Genomic DNA, 23,004 nt, shown 5'->3' with positions numbered 1-23,004 from the left:
ATACCTTTTTAATACTCTAATTTCATAATATATTATCAATAAGGATTAACTCGAGTAGTAAAGAATTGTACCCGTACGTACTTGCCAAGTTTGAGGATCCGTACATACTTGCCAAGTTTGAACCTTGATTCCTCAGTTCGTACTTACTAATTCTTTACTATTCTTTACTACCCGTACTTGCCAAGTTTGAAGCTTGAGAAGCTTGATTCCTTAGTCCGTACTTGTTAGTTCTTTACTACCCGTACTTGCCAAGTTTGGAGCTTGATTCCTCAATCCGTATTAGTGTGGAGCTTGATTGATTCCCTGTTAAAAATCTATTTTTTTATTCTTTATTGGTAATAGTCCGAGTTCTGTCCTATTAAAAATCTATCCTTTATAGGTAATAGTATGAGCTTGATTCTCTATTAAAAATCCATCTAATAATCCGAATAGTAAAAAATTGTATCCGTACTTGCTAAGATTGGAGCTTAACTCGAGTTGCAGATTTATTCCTCATTTCGTTCGTTAAAATCTAATCTTAATTGGATAATTTAAAAATAGATTGAATCTTTTACCACATAATTTAGAAAATTAATCCATATTAAGCACATAAATTTGTTATATTTTATCATTTAGTATATTTGGTCAAAATTTGACAAATTTATATGCCTGATAAGTCAAAGTAAACATATATACTTATATGCCTAATTTTATTTTATTTTAGGAATATGAAAGAATAATAGAAAAGATATTGAATTTTGTTAATTTGAATTAATATTTACTAATTTGAATTAATATATACATATAATGCCTAATTTGATTTTTTTTTTTTTATGATATAACGCTTGATATTTTAGTGTGATTAAAAAATAAATATTTTTAACACCTCACTATGCATTGGAAGCGTGGTTGAGGCTTCAATGATCATAAATAATAAAATAATAAAGAAAAATTAAAGTGTCTTCAAGGAAAAGATCCATTCATATCCAATAACATAAATTCAATTTTATCATTTTTTAATATATTTAAGAGATAAGAACAAATTAAATCAATCAATAAATCACCAATTCTTCAACCAAAAAAAAATCACTGTACACAACTGAAACTTAATTAACAAACTTCAAATCCAACTCTAAAAAAAAGATAAAACATACTAATTAATTTAATTAGGTTTAATTTAACCTAATGTTTTAATCTGTAAATTCTATTTAATTAAGAAAATTTATTGCTTAAGAAAGCAATAATCTTGGTTTCTTGGCTGGCAGAGGACTTTCTACTTCATCATCTTTGTTAATCGACCACAATTCCGGCAAAGCCGGCAGGTTTAAATCAAATCCAAATCCACCGCTGCCGCCTCCTCGGCTTGCTCCACCGTCTGAGGAGGTTACAGCGCTGCCGCTGCTGCTACTGGTATTATTATTCTTAAGTTTAGCACCACCGCCAGGACCTTCGTAGTGGCGACGCTTGTGACCTCCTAAAGCTTGACCAGTAGGAAAAGCCTTATGACAAATAGAACACTCATGTGTCTTACCGGTGATGGCGGTAGTAGTGGTGGTGATGGAGGATGAAAGGTGGTTGCCGTCGTTGTTGGTGGCGGTGGCCGCAGAAGCGTTCTCAGATGATCCCTTTTTGTGACTAGCTTTATGCCCACCAAGTGCTTGATAAGAAGGAAAAGCTCTATCACAAACCGTACACTTATAAGAAAGAGCCGGAGGTTGAGATGGAGGTTGAGATTGCGGCGGAGGTAGAGAAGATGGAAATTCTTTGTCTGAGTCGGAACCAGAACCGCCACGAGCGAGCATGATGAGACAGAGAGCTAGATACTCTTCCTCTGTGGCTGCCGCCGGTGGTGGTGGTGATGGTGATTCGTCAGTCCGGGGGCGCTTGGAGCGTTTTCTTTTGGACCACTTGTCTTCTTGATTGAAAGGAGTTTGCGCCGCCGTTGGGGAATTCAGAGCTTCAAGAGCCATTGATGAAGAATATGAATGAATTCTTGATTTTCCGGCGAGAAGATTGAATTTCTTGAATGTTGAAATTGAGATTTTCTTGATTTGTGGGTAAGTGAGGAGTGAGGGGAGGAGGTGGTGTTATATATATATAGGGTGGGAGGTGGAGTGGGGGGAGAGTTGGTGGAAGGGAGTGAAGTCGGTCAACTAGAGAGAGAGAAGTTATAGAGAGAGAAAGTGAGTGAACTCAAAATTAAAGGAAATTTAATTAAAATTAAATTAGATTCAATTTAAATTAAATTAAATGACTGATTCCAAGTCAATACAATGGTACGCCTGCCTTTCTAACCTTTAACATTAATAAAATAAATAGGTAAATGACGAATTTACCATATTGTTTTTTAAGGAATGTAAATTCAATATGGTAAATTTTAGTCATGTTCACATGTCACTAATTTTCGTTTTATTTTAGTGGAGTAATCTGTATATAGATGTGTTTTTGAGAGAAGTTATTTTTTTTATTTATTTGAAAAATATAATTAAATGTCATGGTAATGTTTCTGGGATAAAGTAGTAAAATAGGTCAATGGTTTTTAAAAATACCAATTTAGATTTCATTTATAAAGTACACTAAAAGTCTGTTTGTTTTACCTGCTGTTTGCTGTTACGGTTTGCTATTTGTTGTTGCTTCTTGCTGTTTACGTTGTTGCTTGCTGTTACGGTTTGCTGTTGGAAAAAACTGATTTTCCAAAAAGCAGAGATTCTCTGCCTTTATAAAAAAGACTGTTTTTCAGGTGTAAAAGACAAACATGAGGTCACTAATCAAACACCTAATTTGTTTTTCAGGTGTAAAAGGCAAATAGGAGATCACTAACCAAACACCTAAAACTCTTCATTTTGAAGTGAAAAGGCAAGCAGGAGCACGAAAATGAGCAACCAAACACCCCCCTAATATAGGTTTAACGTTTAAAAACAAGTACCAATTTAGGCATCGGTGGATAAGTCATTTTTATAACTCCGTTAAGTTCTGATTTGACAGAACTTAATGAAGTAATATCAATGACGTGTCTTATTCCGTTATCGAGGTCTAAATTGGTACCTTTTTAAACTTTAAGCTTATATTGGTGTTATTTTGTACGTGGGGTCTAAATTGACACTTCTCCAAAAACCATAGACCTATTTTGATATCTTATCCCATGATTTAATTATTGTTATGTGGTATATTTGACATGAGTCCCTTCATTTTTGAATAATTGTTACATTCGACTAAATTGCGTTTTATTACAAAATGATTGATTTGCATGAACTCTGTAGAAAATAGATTAAAGGTGTTACATTCATTTTGGTCTCTAAATTAAAGTTTCAAAATCAATTGAGTTCTCATCTTATCCTAAAATTATTAACTGTGAATATTGATATAGACTGTAACAATCTCTGTGTTGATTCAAAATGAGTTTGGGAAATAGGGTCTGAAACTGTTCAATTGAATGATATTCGATTAGACCTCGATTAATGATTTTTATTTACAATAAAGACTCAATTGATGATTTTTAGTTAGTTCAGAGACCTGATTAATGATTTCATAGTTTAATATCTTGATTGATTTTGAAACCTTAGTTTAAGGAAGCAAATTGGTATTATGCCTAGATTAAAAATACCATCTACTAAGACAATGATAGAGTGATTAGTATCAAACTTATTAATAGTGGTAAAGTAGAAAAAATTTACGTTAAAAACAGATATTTTTTCTGTAATTTGCTCTTTGATGGTTTTTGATGACTTGAATCAGTGAATAACAAATCAGAAAATGGATGTAGGTCCGGCAAACCTTATTCGATGATAAAGTCAGTAGATATTTGAGGAAATACTAGACTAATTTTAGGTAATAACGTAAAGAGTTGAGTTAAGAAGTGATGTACCTGAGACAGCTGAGTTTCAAGCTATTTATAGCAAAATGTTTGTGTACCTAGACACGTGGCATCATTGGATTGGTCCTCGGACCTTATATTACCGTTCCGAAATATATGTGAACTTAGGGAGTGTGTCTTTGGAGTCTAGTATTCTTATTGGTCCACGTGTCATCTTTAGGCAGCTCCCGAAAAGAAGTTATTTAACCGAAAGTCAGTGTCTTGACCGGAGCTAGGTTCGCTCATGGGCCTTAATTGGGCTAGGTCCAAATATTTAATTTGAAATGAGACCAAAGCCTTTTAACTTACAGCCCAATCAACAATACTGTATCAAAAACTAATCTGATAAATAATTATAAAATATGAAAATTTGATTAAATGTAATAATTATTTTAAAACAGACACATTACCTTTTTATTTCATTAATGTTTGAGGTAGATGGTTAAAAAGGTAATGTAAAATTATTATTTTTTTTGGTAGAAAAGGAAAAGAAAAACGAACAACAACAAACTATCCAGGAATTAGCCTAGGGAAGCTAACCCCAATTCTATCTTCTAAGAGAAGAGGAGAGATGAAACTAGGGGAAACAGGAAGGGTAGTAACGCCTAACGTCCCTTCATGGCCCGCCGCCGTCAAACGATCAGCAACACGATTCTGCTCTCTAAAAATGTGTCTGAACTCTACGAACTCAAAGGAGGAGCAAAGCCTTTTAATAGCTTTGATGAGGTTGCGACTGTTAAGACCCATAGAATGATTCTCAGAAATCATTTTGATTGCTTCCAAATTATCAGACTCCACAGAGAGCCTCTTAACACCCAGCCTTTTAGCAAGATTGATTCCAGTAAGAATAGCCCAGAGCTCCGCAGAAAAGGAAGAACCCAACCCTAAATTCTGGGAGAACCCAGAAAGCCAGGCGCCCCCTGCATCTCTAAGCACACCTCCAGCCGCAATCTTACCGTTACTGAGGCAGGAACCATCAGTATTCAGCTTCACAACCCCCTCTCTTGGCCTGCTCCATCCCACGAGATGGACATCACAACACTGAGAGGCTCTGGCAAGGGACTCTCCTTTGAAACTATCGATAATAGAGAAAAGTTTTTTCGAGAAGAAATCAGCTAAGTTTGTCATAAAAACAGTTTTATCTCTAAAAATCTCCTCGTTTCTCCATTTTCAAACTTGGTGACAGATAATAGCAAAGAAAATGTCACCATGCTCCATGTATGGAAGCAACTTTCCTCTAACACCATCAGAGAACCAGTCGACCTCAGAATGTGCCATGAAGGAAGAGAAAATATGGTGTGGGAGAATTTTCCTCCAAACCTCTTTACTATTAGAGCAATCTCTAAGAGCATGGCACAAAGTCTCAACATGGCCTCTGCATCTACTGCAAGCTCCAGAATCAGCCAAGTGCCTTCTGTGCCTATCCGAATTAGTAAGAAGCCTGTCCTTAACGCACAGCCACAGGAAACTCCTAATACGGAAAGGAACTTTAAGGGTCCAAATCGACTTCCACACATCCGAGGGAGGATCAGATCTAAAGAGAGAGAAAGCTTCAAAGGCCAATTTGCAAGAATAAACTCCATTGTTAGTCAGCGCCCAGCAGTGCCTATCCAAGTCTTCCTCTTGATTACTCACCTTCACTCCCCGCATTCTAAGGAGAGTCTCAAGGCTAAAGAAAGTATCAAACTTTGACCAGATCCAGTCCCCTTCCGAGTCAACCACACCGGCAATCCTCCAGTTGCGTATATCACTAGGCGGGGGGGGGGGGAAGAACACACCTCAATTAACGGTTTATCCCCAATCCAGTTATCAAACCAGAAACTAATGGACTTACCATTCCCCACCTCCAAGCCAACTCCCGAGCAGAACTCATCAAACACAGCACTAAGTCCTTTCCAAAGGAAGGAACAATTAGCAACTCTCTCTTTCGGGCCCCCGAAGATTTTGTCTTTCCGATACTTACCACAAAGGAGGCGAACCCAAAGAGAGGAGGGGTTTTGCCACATACGCCAAAGGAGTTTCATTAATAAAACTTTATTATTGTCCTTTGCTTTCCTAATACCCAGACCCCCAGAATCTTTAAGCTGGCAAACCTCACTCCAAGGCACAAGATGGATCTTCCTGCCCTTCGCAGCTTCCCCCCACAGGAACCTACGGTTAATCTTGTCAAGATCATTAAGCACAGGATCCGGAAGCTTACAAGCCTGCATGATGTGATTGGGAGCAGCACAATTAACAGATTGAATTAACGTGAGGCGGCCAGCGAGAGACAGAGTCTTGGCTTTCCAAGTGGCACACTTCGAATTAGCTTTATCCAAAGTCTCTTTGAAGGAGCCTTTAGACACACGCTCACTGTGGAGGGGAACGCCCAGATACTTCCCAAGAGAATCAGTAAGAGGAATACCTGAGAGATCACTTAATCTCTTACAGACTCTCTGATTCATATTCTTAGAGCACATCATCCTAGATTTCTGGATATTAAGCTTCTGCCCAGAGGCCGAACAAAAACAATCCAAAATATCCATAATGACTCTCAACTGCTCCTCATTACCCTCAAGAAAGATAAGGACATCATCTGCAAAGAATAAGTGAGTCACCTGGGGACAGAAGCTGTTGATCGCCACAGGGTGGAAACTCCCATTATCAATCGCATCCTGAATCAGGTGAGAGAGCCTCTCCATAGCAATAACAAAAAGGAAAGGGCTCATAGGATCCCCCTGACGGATTCCTCTGCCCGGGGAAAATTCCTCCGACATATCCCCATTGACCATAACTTGAAACACAGGAGAAGAAATACATACCTTAATTAAACTTCTCCAGCTGTCCGGGATTCTAGCTCTCTCAAGGCTCTCCATCAAGAAATCCCAATTAATTCGATCATAGACCTTCTCTAAATCCAGCTTTAGAGCCATAATGTCTTTCCTCCCCTTCCTAATCTTCATCGTGTGGACCATCTCTTGGGCGATCACCACATTATCCATCATTTGTCTACCAGGCACAAAGCTATCCTGATTCTGATAAATGATCGCAGGAAGAATGCCACGGATTCTATTAGCCACAATCTTTGTAACAGTTTTGTAAAGAACATTACAAAGACTGATAGGTCTCATATGCAAAAAGGAAGAAGGCTTATCAATCTTAGGAATCAGAACCAGGAGGGTTCTATTAACCAGCTCAATATCCTTCGAACCACTGAACACCCCCAAGACAAAATTATAGATGCCTTCCTTCACGACATCCCAATGCTTATGGTAAAAGCCCGCCGGAAGACCATCAATCCCAGGAGCTTTAGAAGCCCCAATGCTGAAGATAGCTTGGTCAATCTCTTTTCGGGAAATAGGTTGAAAGGCCTCCTGACTACAATCCTCACTGATTAAAGGAAATGTAGCAATAGAGTGAGCCCCCTCCAAAAGAACAGGTTCCTCTTTGAACAGCTCTCTGTAGAAATCCAGGGCTAAGTTCCGAATAACCTCATCTTCATAAACCCAATCACCATTAGAATCCTTAATGGCCTCAATTCTATTTCTCTGCCTTCTGGTCAGGGTAGAGAGATGGAAGTATTTGGTATTACGATCCCCATCTCTAATCCAGGACTTCCGAGACTTCTGGAACCAAAGGAACTCCTCCTGCCTAAGCACAGCCTCCAGCTCCTTCTGAAGGGTTCTGAGGAGGCCCTCAAGGCTATGATCAAACCTCCCCTCCAACCTGCATTGAATGCCCTCCATCCTCTTTAATAACTTGTTCTTCCTTCTGATAATATGCCCAAACACATTCCTATTCCACCCCTGCACCTTATTCATGAACCCTTCAGCAGCTTGCAGTACATACGAATGAGGTCTCCAACTCTCATGAACGAACTCTTTAAACTTAGGATGGGACTCCCAAGCCAACTGATACCGGAACGGTCTCTTACCCCTAGGATGCTTACCTCTCAAAAGTCTAAACAAAATAGGACAATGATCCGAATGACGGAACGGGAGGTTCAACACAGAGCACTTGGGGAAGGAAGTTAGAGCTAAAACATTAGCGTAGACTTTGTCCAATCGAACAAAAGTATTATTACGCTTCCAAGTGAATTTATGACCAGAAGCCCCCAGATCGGAAAGCCCACATAAATCCATACTATTCTTGTGATGCAGACAGCGATTAACATAATGATTGGATCCCCCTCTCTGATCACTCATAAAGGCGATATCATTAAAGTCACCCGCCACAAACCAGGGCTCCGAAATGCTGACACTCATAGAATAGAGAACCTCCCAGAGCCGTTTTCGATTAGACAAGATAGGGTCAGCATACACAAGGGTAATCAAAAAGGGAGTATTGCCGGAAATACTCACTTTACAATGAATGAACTGCTTATCCATGCTAAGAATATCAAAATGAATCCGATCTGGCCTCCAAAAAAGCCAAATCCCCCCAGCCCGGCCAGTTGCCTCCGATCTAACACAGTGCCAGTTCTTAAACTTCTTAACCACCTCATCTGCTTTCTCACCACTAATCTTAGTTTCCAAAAGAGCAAAACAAGATGGATTAAACTGCTTAATAAGATCATTAATATGGATACGGATAGCCTTGCTAGCCGCACCCCTAACATTCCAAAATAACAAATCCATAAAAAGGAGGACAACTGACCACACCCCTACCCTAAGCTAGGTATTTACTAGGGGCTCCTGAGAGCCTTACCGAGGTACCCCCAGGCCCCCTCTTATCTGGAAACGCCAAAGTGTTAAGGCCACTTTTTTGTTTTCCTTTAAGCTTTTTCATATTAGTTTTGTTAACTCCCATAGATTTCCCAATCCCAGGATCAATACCCAGAACAGGAATACTAACCTCATTTGATTTCTTCATGCTTCTAGCTGCAAGGGTCAGGGTCCCCCCCTGGGCTTCATCCTTAGAGACAAAAAGCGGGTTCACAGATTCAACCACCTTCTCGACTGGATCTACAGACTCCAATCCTGGAATACTCTGATCCATATGATTCTCATCTTGGTCCGACTCTTGAACTTCCTCAATCATCAGGGCCCCAAATCTGGACCCAGGCAAGGCTACTGAAGAAACCCCAGCCTCCTTTCTAGCTTTGAGGATAGGCTTCTCCTTGACATTTGGAATAATAGTAGCTTTAGGAGAAAGGGACTTAGAATTTGTGTTGATATCAGGAGGACGATTGTGAACCACTGCAGGTTGATTCCTACGTCTAGCGGGCCTCTTTGCCACCATCCAGGGACCAAAGTTCCCTTCATACCCATGGTTCCCTCCAGTAATCCGCACACTACTCTCAACCCTCTCTATAACAACCCTCTCCCTTTTAGGGCAACCCTCCTGAGAATGACCATACATGCCACAATCATAACAGATGTTATGTAAACCTTCATACTCAATAAAGAACACTTTATCCTGAACATAGAACTTTGAAAGTAAAGGTTTAGCCAGATCAACATCTATACATACCCTAGCAAACTTACCCCTAATGGCCCCAATTGTAGTCTTGTCCACATGGTGGACCTTACCAACCAAACCTCCTATTTTACTTAGAAAGTTTTCACTGTAGTACTCAATGGGAAGGCCCGGGAATCTTACCCAAGTCAAGATCCTGTTAACCGAACAGTCGTGAGGATTAAAATTAGGAACCCAAGGCCTTAAGGCCAAAACATGATTGGAAATGATATATGGGCCTCCCTTGATAACCGAATTATAATCCTCAACCCTGGTAAATTTAATGACATAGTAGTCATTTTCCAGGTCAGTAATACTGACTTTACCTTTCCTTGCCCACTGCGCTTGTATTCTTTGGGCAAAATAGTTAAAACTAATTCGCTTACCCAGGACAGTAACAATCAAAGACACCTTCCACTTCTCTCTAAGCTCACGCTTCTCTGCAGCGGAAAGTCTAATGACCGGACAGAGAGGATCCTCCTGGCCATTATCTTCCTCATCAAAATCCGAGAACATATCATCAGAATCTCCCACCATTAAAACTTCCTCTAAAACCGGCTCTTCCTCAGCCACCCCCATTATCGTGTCCTTCCAAGAGTTTTTACCAATCTCGCTCATCTGAACCCTAGGTCTGGGGGAGACCGTCTTCCCATGAGCTACTCCTACAACACCCACCCTTCCCGAATTATTAGAAACATCCAGACCCGAGGCAGCCTGCCTCCCCGTCGTAGCCCATGCCTGCCCCTCACAGCCCGGAGGAGAGGATCCCGCGCAAGGCACTGCGCCGACAGCCCCAGCCCACTGCCCGGCCGAGGAGCCGGCAGCGCCTGGGCAGTGCCCGGCACTATCGGCGCATAGCCCTGTGCCAGGCACCCCCCACCCCACTTCTCCCCTCGAGATTGGGGGAGCCTTACCCCCGGCATCAGAAAACCCAGCCGCCCGTATCTCCCATTGATCCACACCCAGCCGCGACAACCTTGTCGAATCTGCCGCCTGTGGATCGCAAAGATCCGTCCCCAGCCGCACGGGCGGCGCCCGCGAGAACCTTACCGACGCACCATCCATGCCCACGAGATCCCTACCGACGCCCCTGGATTCCACTGCCTCCACCCCGCCAAGCGCCCCGCCCCGATCTACACCAGGCGCACGCTCGCCACCAACAAAACCTGCCTCACCCTTCTCGCCCCAAACCACCAGGCCGTCGCCCCCTTCCTTGCCGCAAATCCCCTCCAGATCCGACCCCCCCTTGCCGGCCACAACCCCCCTCTCCCTAGATCTATCCCTAACACGCTTTACCATGAACCCTAGCCGAGAGAGATCTAAAAGAGAGAGGAGATAGATCTAAAAGAGAGAAAAAGATCTAAAAGAGAGAGAAGATAGATCTAAAAGAGAGAAAAAAGATCTAAAAGAGAGAAATAGATCTGAGAGAGAGAAGATAGATCTCAAAATTCTTCATCTTCATAAAAATTCTTCACCATGACAACAGATCTGAGAGAGAGAAGACAGATCTGAAAAAGAGAAGATAGATCTAAAAGAGAGAGAAAGATCTAAAAGAGAAGAGATAGATCTCAAAACTCTCAATCTTCATAAAAATTCTTCACCATGACAACAGATCTGAGAGAGATAAGACAGATCTGAAAAAGAGAAATAGATCTGAGAGAGAGAAGATATTAATGTAAAATTATTATGACTTGAAATTAGTTTTTTTAATTTTTTTCCCTTTTCTTTTTAGCTCACTCTCTTGCTCTACCTTCTCTTTCAAAAAAAAATTCCATTTTCTTTTTAACTCACTCTCTCGCTCTATCTTCTCTGTCAAAAGAAAATTTCTCTTTTCTTTTTAGCTCACTCTCTCGCTCTACATTCTCTCTCTAGTTGACAGACTACAATCTTTCCACCAACTTCCCCCACTCCACCCTCCAACCTGTAATTCTGATAAATTTAGATCTGACACTGAAGTCAGGATCAATATAAACACTACTAATAACACATCTTCTCTCATTCCTCACTTACGTACCCATCTCTCTATTGCTTTAAACACAAATCAGGAAAAAAAAACAATTTCAACAATTAATTGAAACTTCTCCAACAAAATCAAGAATTCAATGGGTATTGAGGCCCTAAACTCGCCAACATAGATGACGACTCCTTTCAACTACGAGACAACTGAGTCAAAAGAAAACACTCTAAGCGGATCTAAAGTGATGAATCATCACCGCCCACCGAAGAAAAATACATTGCTCTCTGCCTTATCATGCTCTATTGTGGCGGCACCGAGCCGAAAACGACAAAAAAATTTCCATCTCTATTTCCGATGCTACCTCAACCGCTGGCTTTAAGTCTTTCCTACAATTACACGGAGATTTTCTATCTTATTAATTATTTTAAAATAGATACATTATCTTTTTATTTCATTAATGTTTGAGGTAGATGGTTAAAAAGGCAACGTAAAGTTAATTTTTTTCCCTTTTCTTTTTAGCTCACTTTCTCGGTCTACCTTCTCTTTTTTTAAAAAAAAATTCTATTTCCTTTTTAACTCGCTCTCTTGCTCTATCTTCTCTGTCAAAAGAAAATTTCTCTTTTCTTTTTAGCTTACTCTCTCGCTCTACATTTTCTCTCTAGTTGACAGACTACAATCTTTCCACCAACTTCCCCCACTCCACCTTCCAATCTATAATTTTAATAAATTTAGATCTGACATTGAAGTCAGGATCAATGTAAACACTACTGATAACATCTTTTCTCTCATTCCTCACTTACCCATCTCTCTAACACAAATCATGAAAAAAAAAACAATTTCAACAATTAATTGAAACTTCTCCAAACAAAATCAAGAATTCAATGGGTATTGAGGTCCTAAACTCGCCAACACAGATGACGACTCCTTTCAACTACGAGACAAGTGAGTCAAAAGAAAACGCTCCAAGCCGATCCAAAGTGATGAATCATCACCGCCCACCGAAGAAAAATACCTTACTCTTTGCCTTATCATGCTCCTTGCGGTGGCTCGGTACCGACAATGATAAAAAAAGATTTCATCTCTATTTGTTGTGATACCTCAACCGCCGGTTTTAAATCTTTCGTACAAATGCACAATTTACGATAGAGCTTTTCTATCTTATTAAGCATTTGGTGGATCTAAAACTAACCGCAAAAAGATTCTATAACGGCTCGATATTATAGTATTTTTTTATGGTAATTTATATCCGACAGACTAGTTATAATTTTGATAGATTGTTTCTTTATTGTTTCATTGTGTTAATCATAAATTAAATATTTAAAATAGAATTAATGTAGTAGTTAAATGATAATAAAAAAGTTGGTTAAAATAATAAAAAAAAAATAAAAAAATAAAAGAAGTTGTGAGTTGGAAACGGTTTTGGAGTGTTTTGGGAGTGTGGTGCACGTATATATGGATATGTGTTGTGTTGGGTCAGCATTCACAAGGTTGATAAAACTTGTGGAGATTATGTTGCCATTTATTACATCATCATTTCTTTTTCTTTTTTCTTTTTTTATTCCCAATTAAGATAATCCATCGCTTACCTTCTATTTTTATGAGTGACTGAGTTGTATTCTGCTCATGCCAATTATTATAATTACCAAATTAGTGTTAAACCGAGTGAAATTTTAATTCTATTTAAAAAAAAAAACTGTGTTATAAACGCGTCATTTTACTGTCATTTACAAATATAACAAAAATAAATAATAGTAGTTTTAAATATTTAAGTTATTTTTTTATTTAGATATTAATTTTAATAATTCAAAAGTTTATTCCAGAATATATTTAGGTCCTGTTTGGGAATTAGCTGTTAGCTGATTACATTAGCTGTTTGTGTAGACCTGTTTGGTAAAAATTAGCTGGTTGATAATAACGGTTTGTACAAAAAGACGAATAATGACATTTCTTTTTTTTAATACATAAAAATACACATAAAATAATTAGGGTTAAAGAAGTCCATTAATTTTAATATTACAAAACGCTAATTGAAAAAGCTCCTAAAAGGAGCTTTTTCTAAATTAGCGTTTTCATCCCAAAACTCTCTCCCAAACCTCTCCCCACCAAACACTCCAATCAACGGTTTCAGTGGTCAAACTGCTAAGGTTGGTCAAAATCGCTATTTTTATCCCAAAACGCTCTTTACCAAACAGGGCCTTAAAACACTTTTGACCTATTATATATTACGCGAAACAGATGCATATGGTATATTTTTAATACACCTCTCATCCGTTACTATCTCTATTATAGATGAAAGTTCAAGTCGTGCTCGAGCATTATTTATAACTTTTGTAATCTTTATTAATGTGATATAGAAACACAAGAAAATATGATATCGAGTACTCGATTATTTCCTCTAACTTCAAAGGGATGAAATTCTCTAAATAATTGTTTTCGTTATTTACAAAACTCGATACTTAATGGAAATGAGCGCTCCTCACTCCAATAAAAAATTAATTATTTTTAATTAGAAGATTTAATATTTTTATCTACATTTATAAAATAGTAATTAATTAAAATTGAGAAACAATTAGTACAATTGTTTTTAGGGGTTGAAAAGGAAATAACAATTGTTCAACATTAATTAATTCCAATTTTGAAAAATTCATGATTTTTTATTTAGAGTATTATTATTAATTAGAAAACACTTTTAAAGTTACCAATTCCACGAATATTCTCTTCTCACCTTGCAAATTAAGATTCCCTTTTCCTTTTTTTCTTCTCTTAATTGCATCATTTTCTAAAAAAAAAACTTTCTATTCATACCATATGCATTTATAAATGCAATGTCCATAAAGTTTTATGTTTAATTAAGCCATCAACAATATTTATTTTTTTTTACAATTAAGATTATTTTGAATGTTTAAAAATCTTAAATCGTTTAAAAGTCTAATATATATATATATATATATATATATATATATATATAATTAAAAAAATCATCTGTTTAACAAATTTTGAACTGAGAAATCTACCAAATTTTCAGAAACTTCCGAGGTTTTGTTATTGGATGCTACGCTATTAACCTCGCTAGTTCTTATGCGCATATTGCCGAGCTGACTGCCATTATTTTTGCAGTAGAATCTGCCTGGGAGTGGGGGTGGCACAATCTTTGGATTGAATCGGATTCTGCATATGCGGTTGAGATGTTAAACAGTAAGTCTACCATGGCTCCCTGGAAAATTAGACAAGATTGACTTCAGCGTTTATCTAGATTCTCGAATATGAATTGCAGAATCACTCATATCTATCGAGAGGGCAATCAGGCTGCGGATCAAATTACCCGTTTTGGCAAATCAACTTCTGTTATTATATGGTGGCATTCAGCTCATCTTTTTTGTCAATCGTCTATTTTTGACGATTTTTGTAATGTTGCACATGTTCATTTTTCTTAATTTTCCGTTTTGAACCTTTTTTATCTTCTTTTCCTCTCCTTGTAATTTTCTTTTTTTATTAATAATATTTCGGGTTGATTTGGTGTGTTAGGGGTGCCAACCTAGTTAGGATGTCAGCCACTTAATCGCGTCCCAATCTTTCATGAAAAAATGTTATATATATTAAACATTAATGTATATAAATATAATAAAAAAAAAATTCTAAAATCCATTAAGAAAGAAGATCGGCGTGACTTTGTGTGGAAGTAACATGTTCTACTTCTTCCTAGTTAGTTCTCACATTTTTGTTGAGTTTTATTATGTTTGGAGGACCAACTTTCAGTTTCACACGCCACGCGCTTGCACAGTTACGTGGGGCAATATGGTTAACTTTTTCTTTTAATTTAATGAAAGAAAAATATTAGTAACGTTTTCTAAGTTGGGGTGGTGTAGGTTTTTTTTTTTTGGTAGTTACTTACTTGTTGGTTGTTTATCTAGAAAGACAGCCAGTCTTAGTGTACATCCCCTTTCTTAGCCACGTGTACAACCTATGTTCCTCCTTTAACTTCCATTGTTTTCTAGAAATTTCGCGCTACTTCCCCCTCTTAATTGACTTTTTTGCCCCTTAATTCTACTCAATATTAGGATAATAATTTATAATGGGATAATTTGGAAAGTATACGTGTACTTTTATTGTAAGAATTGTTGGAAACAAATAAAAAATAAATAAATAACTTATTCAAAAATTATTACGGTTGCTTCCTAACAGTAACATGTGATTTTATAGGTGTAAGTTTAAGCACAACTTGTACGGTAGATCGGATGCAATGGATTCAACTAATAAAAAAAATCATATTATCACATTAAGAGATGATTAGTGTAAAGAACAAAAGTATATAATTATTATATTTTTATTAGTAAGATCCAATAGACCGAGATCATCGTTCACTTTCTAACACTAACACGAGGAGCCCTAAACTTGTATATTCAAAGTTAAGATTTTGGAACAATTTGAAAAATGCCTAATAAAATACAAATGGTTTTCAAAAAGAAATGAATCAAAATAAATTATTTTATTCTTTTTCAAAATAAAAATTAGAGAACTTATTTATTAGGTGAAAGTTGCAATACATAATTTAAACTTGTTGTAAATAAAAAACTGTTACTATAATAAATAGTCACTTGTATAATTTAAAATTAGTTTTAAATACAAAATCACCACCATTTATAATAATCAATTATCAAAAATATATATATTCATAAAATAAAACTATTTAATATAGGATAAAATAAAATAAAAACGCTTCAAACAAGGCATTATTCCAACAAGAAATAGTTCAATTTTAAACTCAAATAAGAGAACCCTTAAAACGAAGAATTTTATATGATCCAAAAGTGAAGATATTGGCACGAGGATATTGACGTATTTTCAATCATTGACAATCGTTTCTTTTCTGAGAGAGAATAATTCCTTAATGGAGAGTTTTATCCTTTCCTACTCCTCAATCTTCATTTGTGGGAATTATTGATTGCATCACTAACAGATAAACATAGTGTATTTTGTTATTTTCTAACTTTATTCGACGTAAAATATTGTGATTTTGGTAAATTTGTTTTATTAAATTCTAATCTGTATGGATTGAGTTTTTTTTTTTTTTTTTACTCTAAGCAGTCAAAGGCTCATTTTGCCACTACATAACCTTAAAACTACTTCACATTGAAAACTTGAAAAATAAACAATTTTCTTGCATGAGGTATATATTTGCATCGTAAGGGTTGGTAAAAAATTGCTACCCCTCTACGAGACAAAACAATGTCGTTTTAGCCATCGATCAAAAACAAAATGTCTATCCCATTACGACTAAACATTATCTTATTGCTTAGGTTTTTTTTTATTGTCCTTCCACTCTAACATAAAGATTGAACCATCTCTAAAAAAGGTGGTTCTTGATAACTTAAAGTGTTCCGCCACTCCTTTCTTCTAGTTTCGTTCATGGATTGCGTTGTGTTGGATTGAAATCTAGCCCAACATACTTTCACATGCTCAATCTGAATTCAACCTCATTATTAATTGAGGCGAATTCAGATTAGATTGAGTTGAAATTTATAAATCAAATTTCAAATTCAATCTAAATAAGCCTATTTTATATATACATGTATATAAAATAGGTTTAATAGGCACCCAGTCCCTTAAACTTGTAACTTTTTTTCACATGCCCCCTTTAACTTAGGGGACAACCTCTCAACCCTCTCAACTCTTCAAAAACATCACATACAGCCCTTACACCCATATGTTCGGTCAAAATATTGATCCGTGTAGAAAACGTGTTTGACTGTTGACCACACGTGTCATTTTTTATTAAAATTTTCCATTCTGGCATAAGAATTCTGATCGAAATTCATCTCTGATAGTTGCTCGTTGAGCACAAATGGGCTTGCTCGCCGAGCAGGGGTCTCAATAGAAAAAATTAATAAAAAATGACACGTGGCATTGGTGTTGTCAACAGTCAAACGCGTTTTCTACACGGGTCAATATTTTGACCAAACATAGGGGTGTAAGGGGCTGTATGTGATGTTTTTGGAGAGTTGAGAGGGTTGAGAGGTTGTCCCCTAAGTTGAGGGGGCCAGGTGAAAAAAGTTACAAGTTTAGGGGATTGGGTGCCTATTAAGCCTATAAAATAAGTTGTCTAGTGTTAATAGGGAGGGAGGGTTGAATTGGCATTGTCCTATTTTTATAACTTCAAAGTTCGTTCTAAAAATAATCGGGTTTAGATAGATATAAGTAAGTTCGAGTTTAATATTATTTTTTATTGTCCAAACCTAGTTTATTAGACGTTGATGAGGATGGTCAAACGTGTATCCAAATCCGTGAACAGTTGTATAGTATCTCCATCCCAAAAGAACGATCAAGGTAGTTCGAATTTTTCATTTTAAAAAGGTTTAATACATCATTTGCCCCATGAACTTGTCCAAAAAACTTAATTTACCTCCTAAACTTTTAAAGTGTCTCAATAGCTCTCTGAACTTGCATAAAATATCCAGTTAGCCCCTTGAACTTACGTAAAATGTAATCAGTTGATCATTCGGTCGCAAAAAAGTAAGTTACATGCGGAAGATGTATTTCACGCATCTTAGAATGTTATTACATGATAAAAAAAATAAATTAAAAATGAAGTTATTACTTGCTCAACTATACAACTTGTATTCTCTAATATTAGAACTTCATACCCTGATTTTGGTCGTTTTACTTTTTTTAAGACTCGTACAATATATTTTCTGCATTTAACTTACTTTTTTGCGACCGAGTAATCAATTGATTACATTTTACGTAAGTTTAGGGGACTAACTGAATATTTTATATAAATTCAGATGGTTATTGAGATACATTGAAAGTTTAAGAGTCAATCAAGCTTTGTAGACAAGTTCACGAGGCAAATGATGTATTAAGCCTTTTTAAAAATTAAAATTTTATTGTACAGGGGTAGTTTTGTCCAATAAAAAAACAGTTAGCTAGTACAGTAAGGAGTGTGATAGAGGAGAGAGTGGGCTGCTGTTATCTTCACCGACGCGCAACGGTCAGGGCATACGGCACGCTACGCGTTTGTTCTTATCAAATGGTGCCACGTGGAACCCTTTTTGGCTGCTTTCACATGCGTAAAGGAAAACCGACAATTTATAAGATAATCACCACATCAAGCCGTCCATTTACTAGGAATCTCTATAGAACTGCCACGTGGAATCTGCTGATGCATCAAATTGCCACGTAACCCCCTTCACACATGAACACTCCATTGTATACTCTTGACAATTCTAGTGACACTTGCTACTTCCCAACCCCTTATTAAATAATAAAATAAATAGCATATATCCATTTGTGTCATGCTAATAAAAAGTTTTTTTTTTATGGGAAAATAAATTAATTCCACCAAGGTTGAATTTCAATTTACATCCTTGTGAACCCCAAACTACAAATAGACCAAAATAATTGAAGAGGAAAGGTTCATAGATTAATAGGCTAAACAATGAGCTATCCTATACCCTCCTTATTATTGAGGGCATAACTATCCTAAAACATTTTCAACAGCCTTTTAAATTAAAATTTGAGAAGGGATAATTAAAAAATAAACTCCAACAGTCTTTTAGTGGCTCCTCAAATCACTAAGAGTCTCTCCATCGTCTCTATTAATAGAGAGCCTCTCTCCACCTCTTAGTGCCTCTTAACTTCATTTTTTATTAATAATTTATTATCATGAGTCTCTCTCCTCACAATATTGGTAAATATAACAATAAATAATAATTTTAATAATAAAATAATAAATAATGAGTGAATATAAAAAGTATTGTTGGATTTAGTCACTCTTAAATCACTAAGAGTCAATTATTTATATTATTTTTAAAAAGTGTACTAAGAGTATCCGGAAGATGCTCTAACCTTAGCAACTTAACCATTTTTCCCAAATGAAGCATCGCAGTTAATTTTTGTGACTTTACAGGGGTAGACACCAAGTGTTTGAAGGGGTAAGGGTTGAGTTGTTCGAGTTTAACGAAGGTAACGAGCTTGTTAAGGAAGGTTTTTCGGTTTGTCTCTAATCCTGCAAAAAAAATATACGAGCTTTATCAATTAAAATAAGGGGTTTCATTCATTCATTCATTGTCATTAGCATGCTTGTTCCGATGGTACCACATTCACCATAAAGTCACAACAAAACATTTCAATTTCATTTTTAGGTAGGTTTGCCGTACAAAATTCAATCCAAGAAAAGTTGTTATTTGACACTTCATCCATTCTTATTTTTAGACATATTTTCCAAGTTTGTGTTATCATTTCGCGTTAATCGGGGGAACTCCGCTGCTAAAAAAATACTTTAGACTTTTCAAAATTCATCATTTGATCTGAGACATGTTCATAATTATCCGAGATATCCTTATTGTGTTAATGAATTAAAAAAAAAGGGCGGCCCGGTCGCACTACGTGTCCCCACTGAGCGAGGGTCCAAGGAGGGATCCCACCACAAATGTGTACTGGAGGCAAGCCTTCCCCTGTCAATTTATTTGACAAGAGGCTGCTCCTAAGACTCGAACCCGTGACCTCTTGATCACACGACAACAACGTTTACCGTTGCGCCAAGCCTCGCCCTCTTATGTATTAATGAATTATCAGAAAAAAATAAAAATAAAAATAAATGAGAGATATTTGAGTGAGAACGACTGACTTACACTATATGCAATAAATTTTCTCTATTTGTTTTTCTAATATTAGCGGATTGTCCTTCAGCGCATAATAGAAATAGATATGGAGAGATCGATCGAGTCTCCTCGTTGAAATACTCTCGAGGGTTTGAAAAACCCTTTAAATTGACAGTTAATTAGAATAGACATTGAAACAAAAGATATACACATCATTAGTAAGTTTGCAAAATGGCTTGGGAATAACATACGATTAAAGATATTTTGTAAATATCCCCACTTAATGTGATAATAAGTCTTGCTCATGTCTAACTTCAAAGCAAAACTTCTTCGTCTTCCTTTAATAAAGTGACACGTTGTCTTGTTAACTTTTCTGACGTAGTATAATAAAATATTAACCTTTATTGATGTGACATATTGATTTGATAAACAACGTTAGTTAAATTTCTTTTATTGCTAACTGATATCACTTAATTCATATAAATATACGTGGACCAATGAAGCATTCCCATAATAATAACTGTTGGAGCCACTCGTAATAGTTAAATGAAGCCTTAAAAGCACATTCTTACCCGCATCCAGCCCCGTGATTAGCAGAATCACAGGTGCAATCATTGTAACTGTTTATGACATCACCATCAACTGACTGCCACATGGACCTCCATTCACATTTAGAGCATACAACCAAACTCTTCTATAAATATAAGGTATACAATATACATAAGGTACATTATCCATCTCCATCGCTCACGTAAGCTTATATACCACTTAGTAGGTTATTACCATCACTAGTTTAGACATTAGAGCGAGATCGCCGAATCCCGACCCTTCTTTAACCATTTTTCTTTCTTATTTCAGACATCCAATAAATTTTTTAAGCTCAACTCAGATTTCATCCATCACTAACATTATAAAAACATGTTAAAAAAGACATTACACTTTTCTATTTATAAATTGGACAAACACATGGTTTTTTCCCTAAGATTTTCTTTAAAAGAAAAAAAGAAGGAAAAGAGTGATGGTTCTGTGGGCTAAGGCAGTTTAATTAAGCACATGATAATAAGGACAAGTTAGAGTTTGAGATGACTTAATGAATTGTGAGGAAGTTGGTTGAGTGATGTTATCAATGACTTTTGCATTAAGCCTTACTTAATTAATGGTATTTATTTATTTATAAGTTAGGCCTATCCACAATTCTACTCTATTCAAATTCCTTTTTTTAATCTACTTCTAATTTGTTCTATTAATATGTGATTAGTAGTGAAAGTGGTAATAATTATCTTGTTTTTATTGTTAATCAAAAGTATAGTTCAAAATTCCTATTTGAACTCAATTTTTTTTTTTTTTTTTTATCTTCATTAGTGGAATGACATAGATGCTATAAATTGTCCAATAGGACTCACTTGCTTGATTCTCTATTTTAACATGTTAGTGACATAAAGGTAACATATATTATAAGTAAAATTGGCAAATAAGCATAGTGTATATTTATTTTGTTAAATATATATATTTAGTGTATAAATTGTTCTATAGTACTCACTTCAATTAGAGATATTAATTTAATTAAAAAAATAGAGTAAACAAGTTTCTTTTTGTTTTGTTTTTAAGAAGCTACTTTCAGTAGGCTTGATGCTTCCGAGTACTCTTACCGAGAGTTAAAGGCTCTATTTGGTAAATAACTATTAACTGATTACATTAGCTGTTAGCTGATTACTTTTTTAGTTAACTGATTTGAGTAGCTCATAGTTCATTGTATAAACTTGTTTGATAAAACTTAACTAATTGTTAATAACTGTTTGTGTAAAATGATAAATAAACACACGATAAAACTTTTATTTGAGGTTAAAATATAGTAATTAGAGATAAAAAAAAATATGCTTAAAAAAAGATGAAGCAATAAACTAATTGAAAAAGCTCATAAAAATAGTTTTTTTAAAATTAGTTTTTTTTTTACCTAATAAACTCTTTCAAACATTTTTTCCACCAAACACCACTGTTAAATGTTTAACTAGTCAAAACCTCTAAGGTGGTTCAAAACTCTAATTTTAACCCAAAAACCACTTTACCAAAGTGTATATGGATAGACTTAAAAGTATTTCTATTTTATAATATATAGTTGTCTAATCACAGATATGGTATTGTATATATAATTAAATAATTATATTTATTAGTTAATTATTTAAACAAAATTCTAAATCTTATATTATAAGTTTATTAATCTAATACATAGATTAGATAGTACACCAAATGAATTCTAAAATTTCTCAATATAGATTAGGTTCAGAAAGCTTTTGGAGGTAGGAGAGGGCATGTATCATGCATGACTGTTCGTTATGGGCATAGCTAGGGTCATGCTTATGAAATATATATGTGAAGATAAGGATTCATAAATCATAATAGATTTTTAAAAGTTTGATTGGTTTCCTGAACTTACACGGTATTTCATTAGTCCATAAACTTAGAATCACGAATTAGATCTTTATTTTTTAAGTTTTGATTTTTTGTATAGATTTAGATAAATTAAAATATATCACTTTAAACAAGTTTACGGGGGAAATGGATCACTGTAAGTAAGTTCAGGAGGTCAATTGGCCACTTTAAACAAATTCAGATGACTAATAAATTATTTTAAATAAATTGAAGGAACTAATAAGATACTATAAAAATTCAGAGGACCAATTAAGCTTTTTGGATATGTTCAGGAGCTCTTGATGTATTAAACTAAATTCTATATTATCCAAATTAAATTAAATTAAAAGCTTATGCCAATATTTTTAATAAAGTATATGTAGCTAATTATTTGATTAATAATAAGAAATTGTTCCATTAATTGTATGGGTTAGTTAGTTCTTTCTTGCTGGCTTTTTATGTCAATGTGTGCCAGAAATAGGATTATGTATTTAAGAGATTACTTCACTCTTTATGGTGCCACATTCCATCTGTTATATCACTTTTCCATGGTCTATCTCCAATTGGATAATGCGTTAACTATGCAATAGAATATATATATAAAATCAATAAATAATTCGAATAAATAAACGAGTTCACGATTTACTTTTGAAAAGTGAAATCCATTTATATTAGTTACAGTGGAAGAACGAACCTTAATTATATATCTACAGTCATGAGTCAATTACACTGAGGCACACCGGGGAAAAAAGACAATAATCCACAAACTA

General features: G+C 35.7%; 1 protein-coding gene across 1 annotated transcript; it reads right to left on the bottom strand.

The window, feature by feature from the left end:
- Positions 1–1,022: 1,022 nt before the first annotated feature.
- On the bottom strand, positions 1,023–2,062 carry LOC136227538 (zinc finger protein ZAT10-like). The gene has a single exon (XM_066016232.1). It carries the CDS (start codon positions 1,947–1,949, stop codon positions 1,209–1,211), a length of 741 nt encoding a protein of 246 aa, XP_065872304.1. The 5' UTR covers positions 1,950–2,062; the 3' UTR covers positions 1,023–1,208.
- Between the last annotated feature and the right edge of the window lie 20,942 nt (positions 2,063–23,004).

This window comes from Euphorbia lathyris, chromosome 4, assembly GCF_963576675.1.
Source record: "Euphorbia lathyris chromosome 4, ddEupLath1.1, whole genome shotgun sequence".
NCBI lineage: Eukaryota > Viridiplantae > Streptophyta > Magnoliopsida > Malpighiales > Euphorbiaceae > Euphorbia > Euphorbia lathyris.
The sequence above is the reverse complement of the archived record's forward strand: the minus strand, read 5'-3'. Positions and strand labels throughout refer to the sequence as shown.

Bases quoted from the DNA above. Each gene is read 5' to 3' on its own strand.
- LOC136227538 (XM_066016232.1), bottom strand. From the start codon at position 1,949: ATGGCTCTTGAAGCTCTGAATTCCCCAACGGCGGCGCAAACTCCTTTC.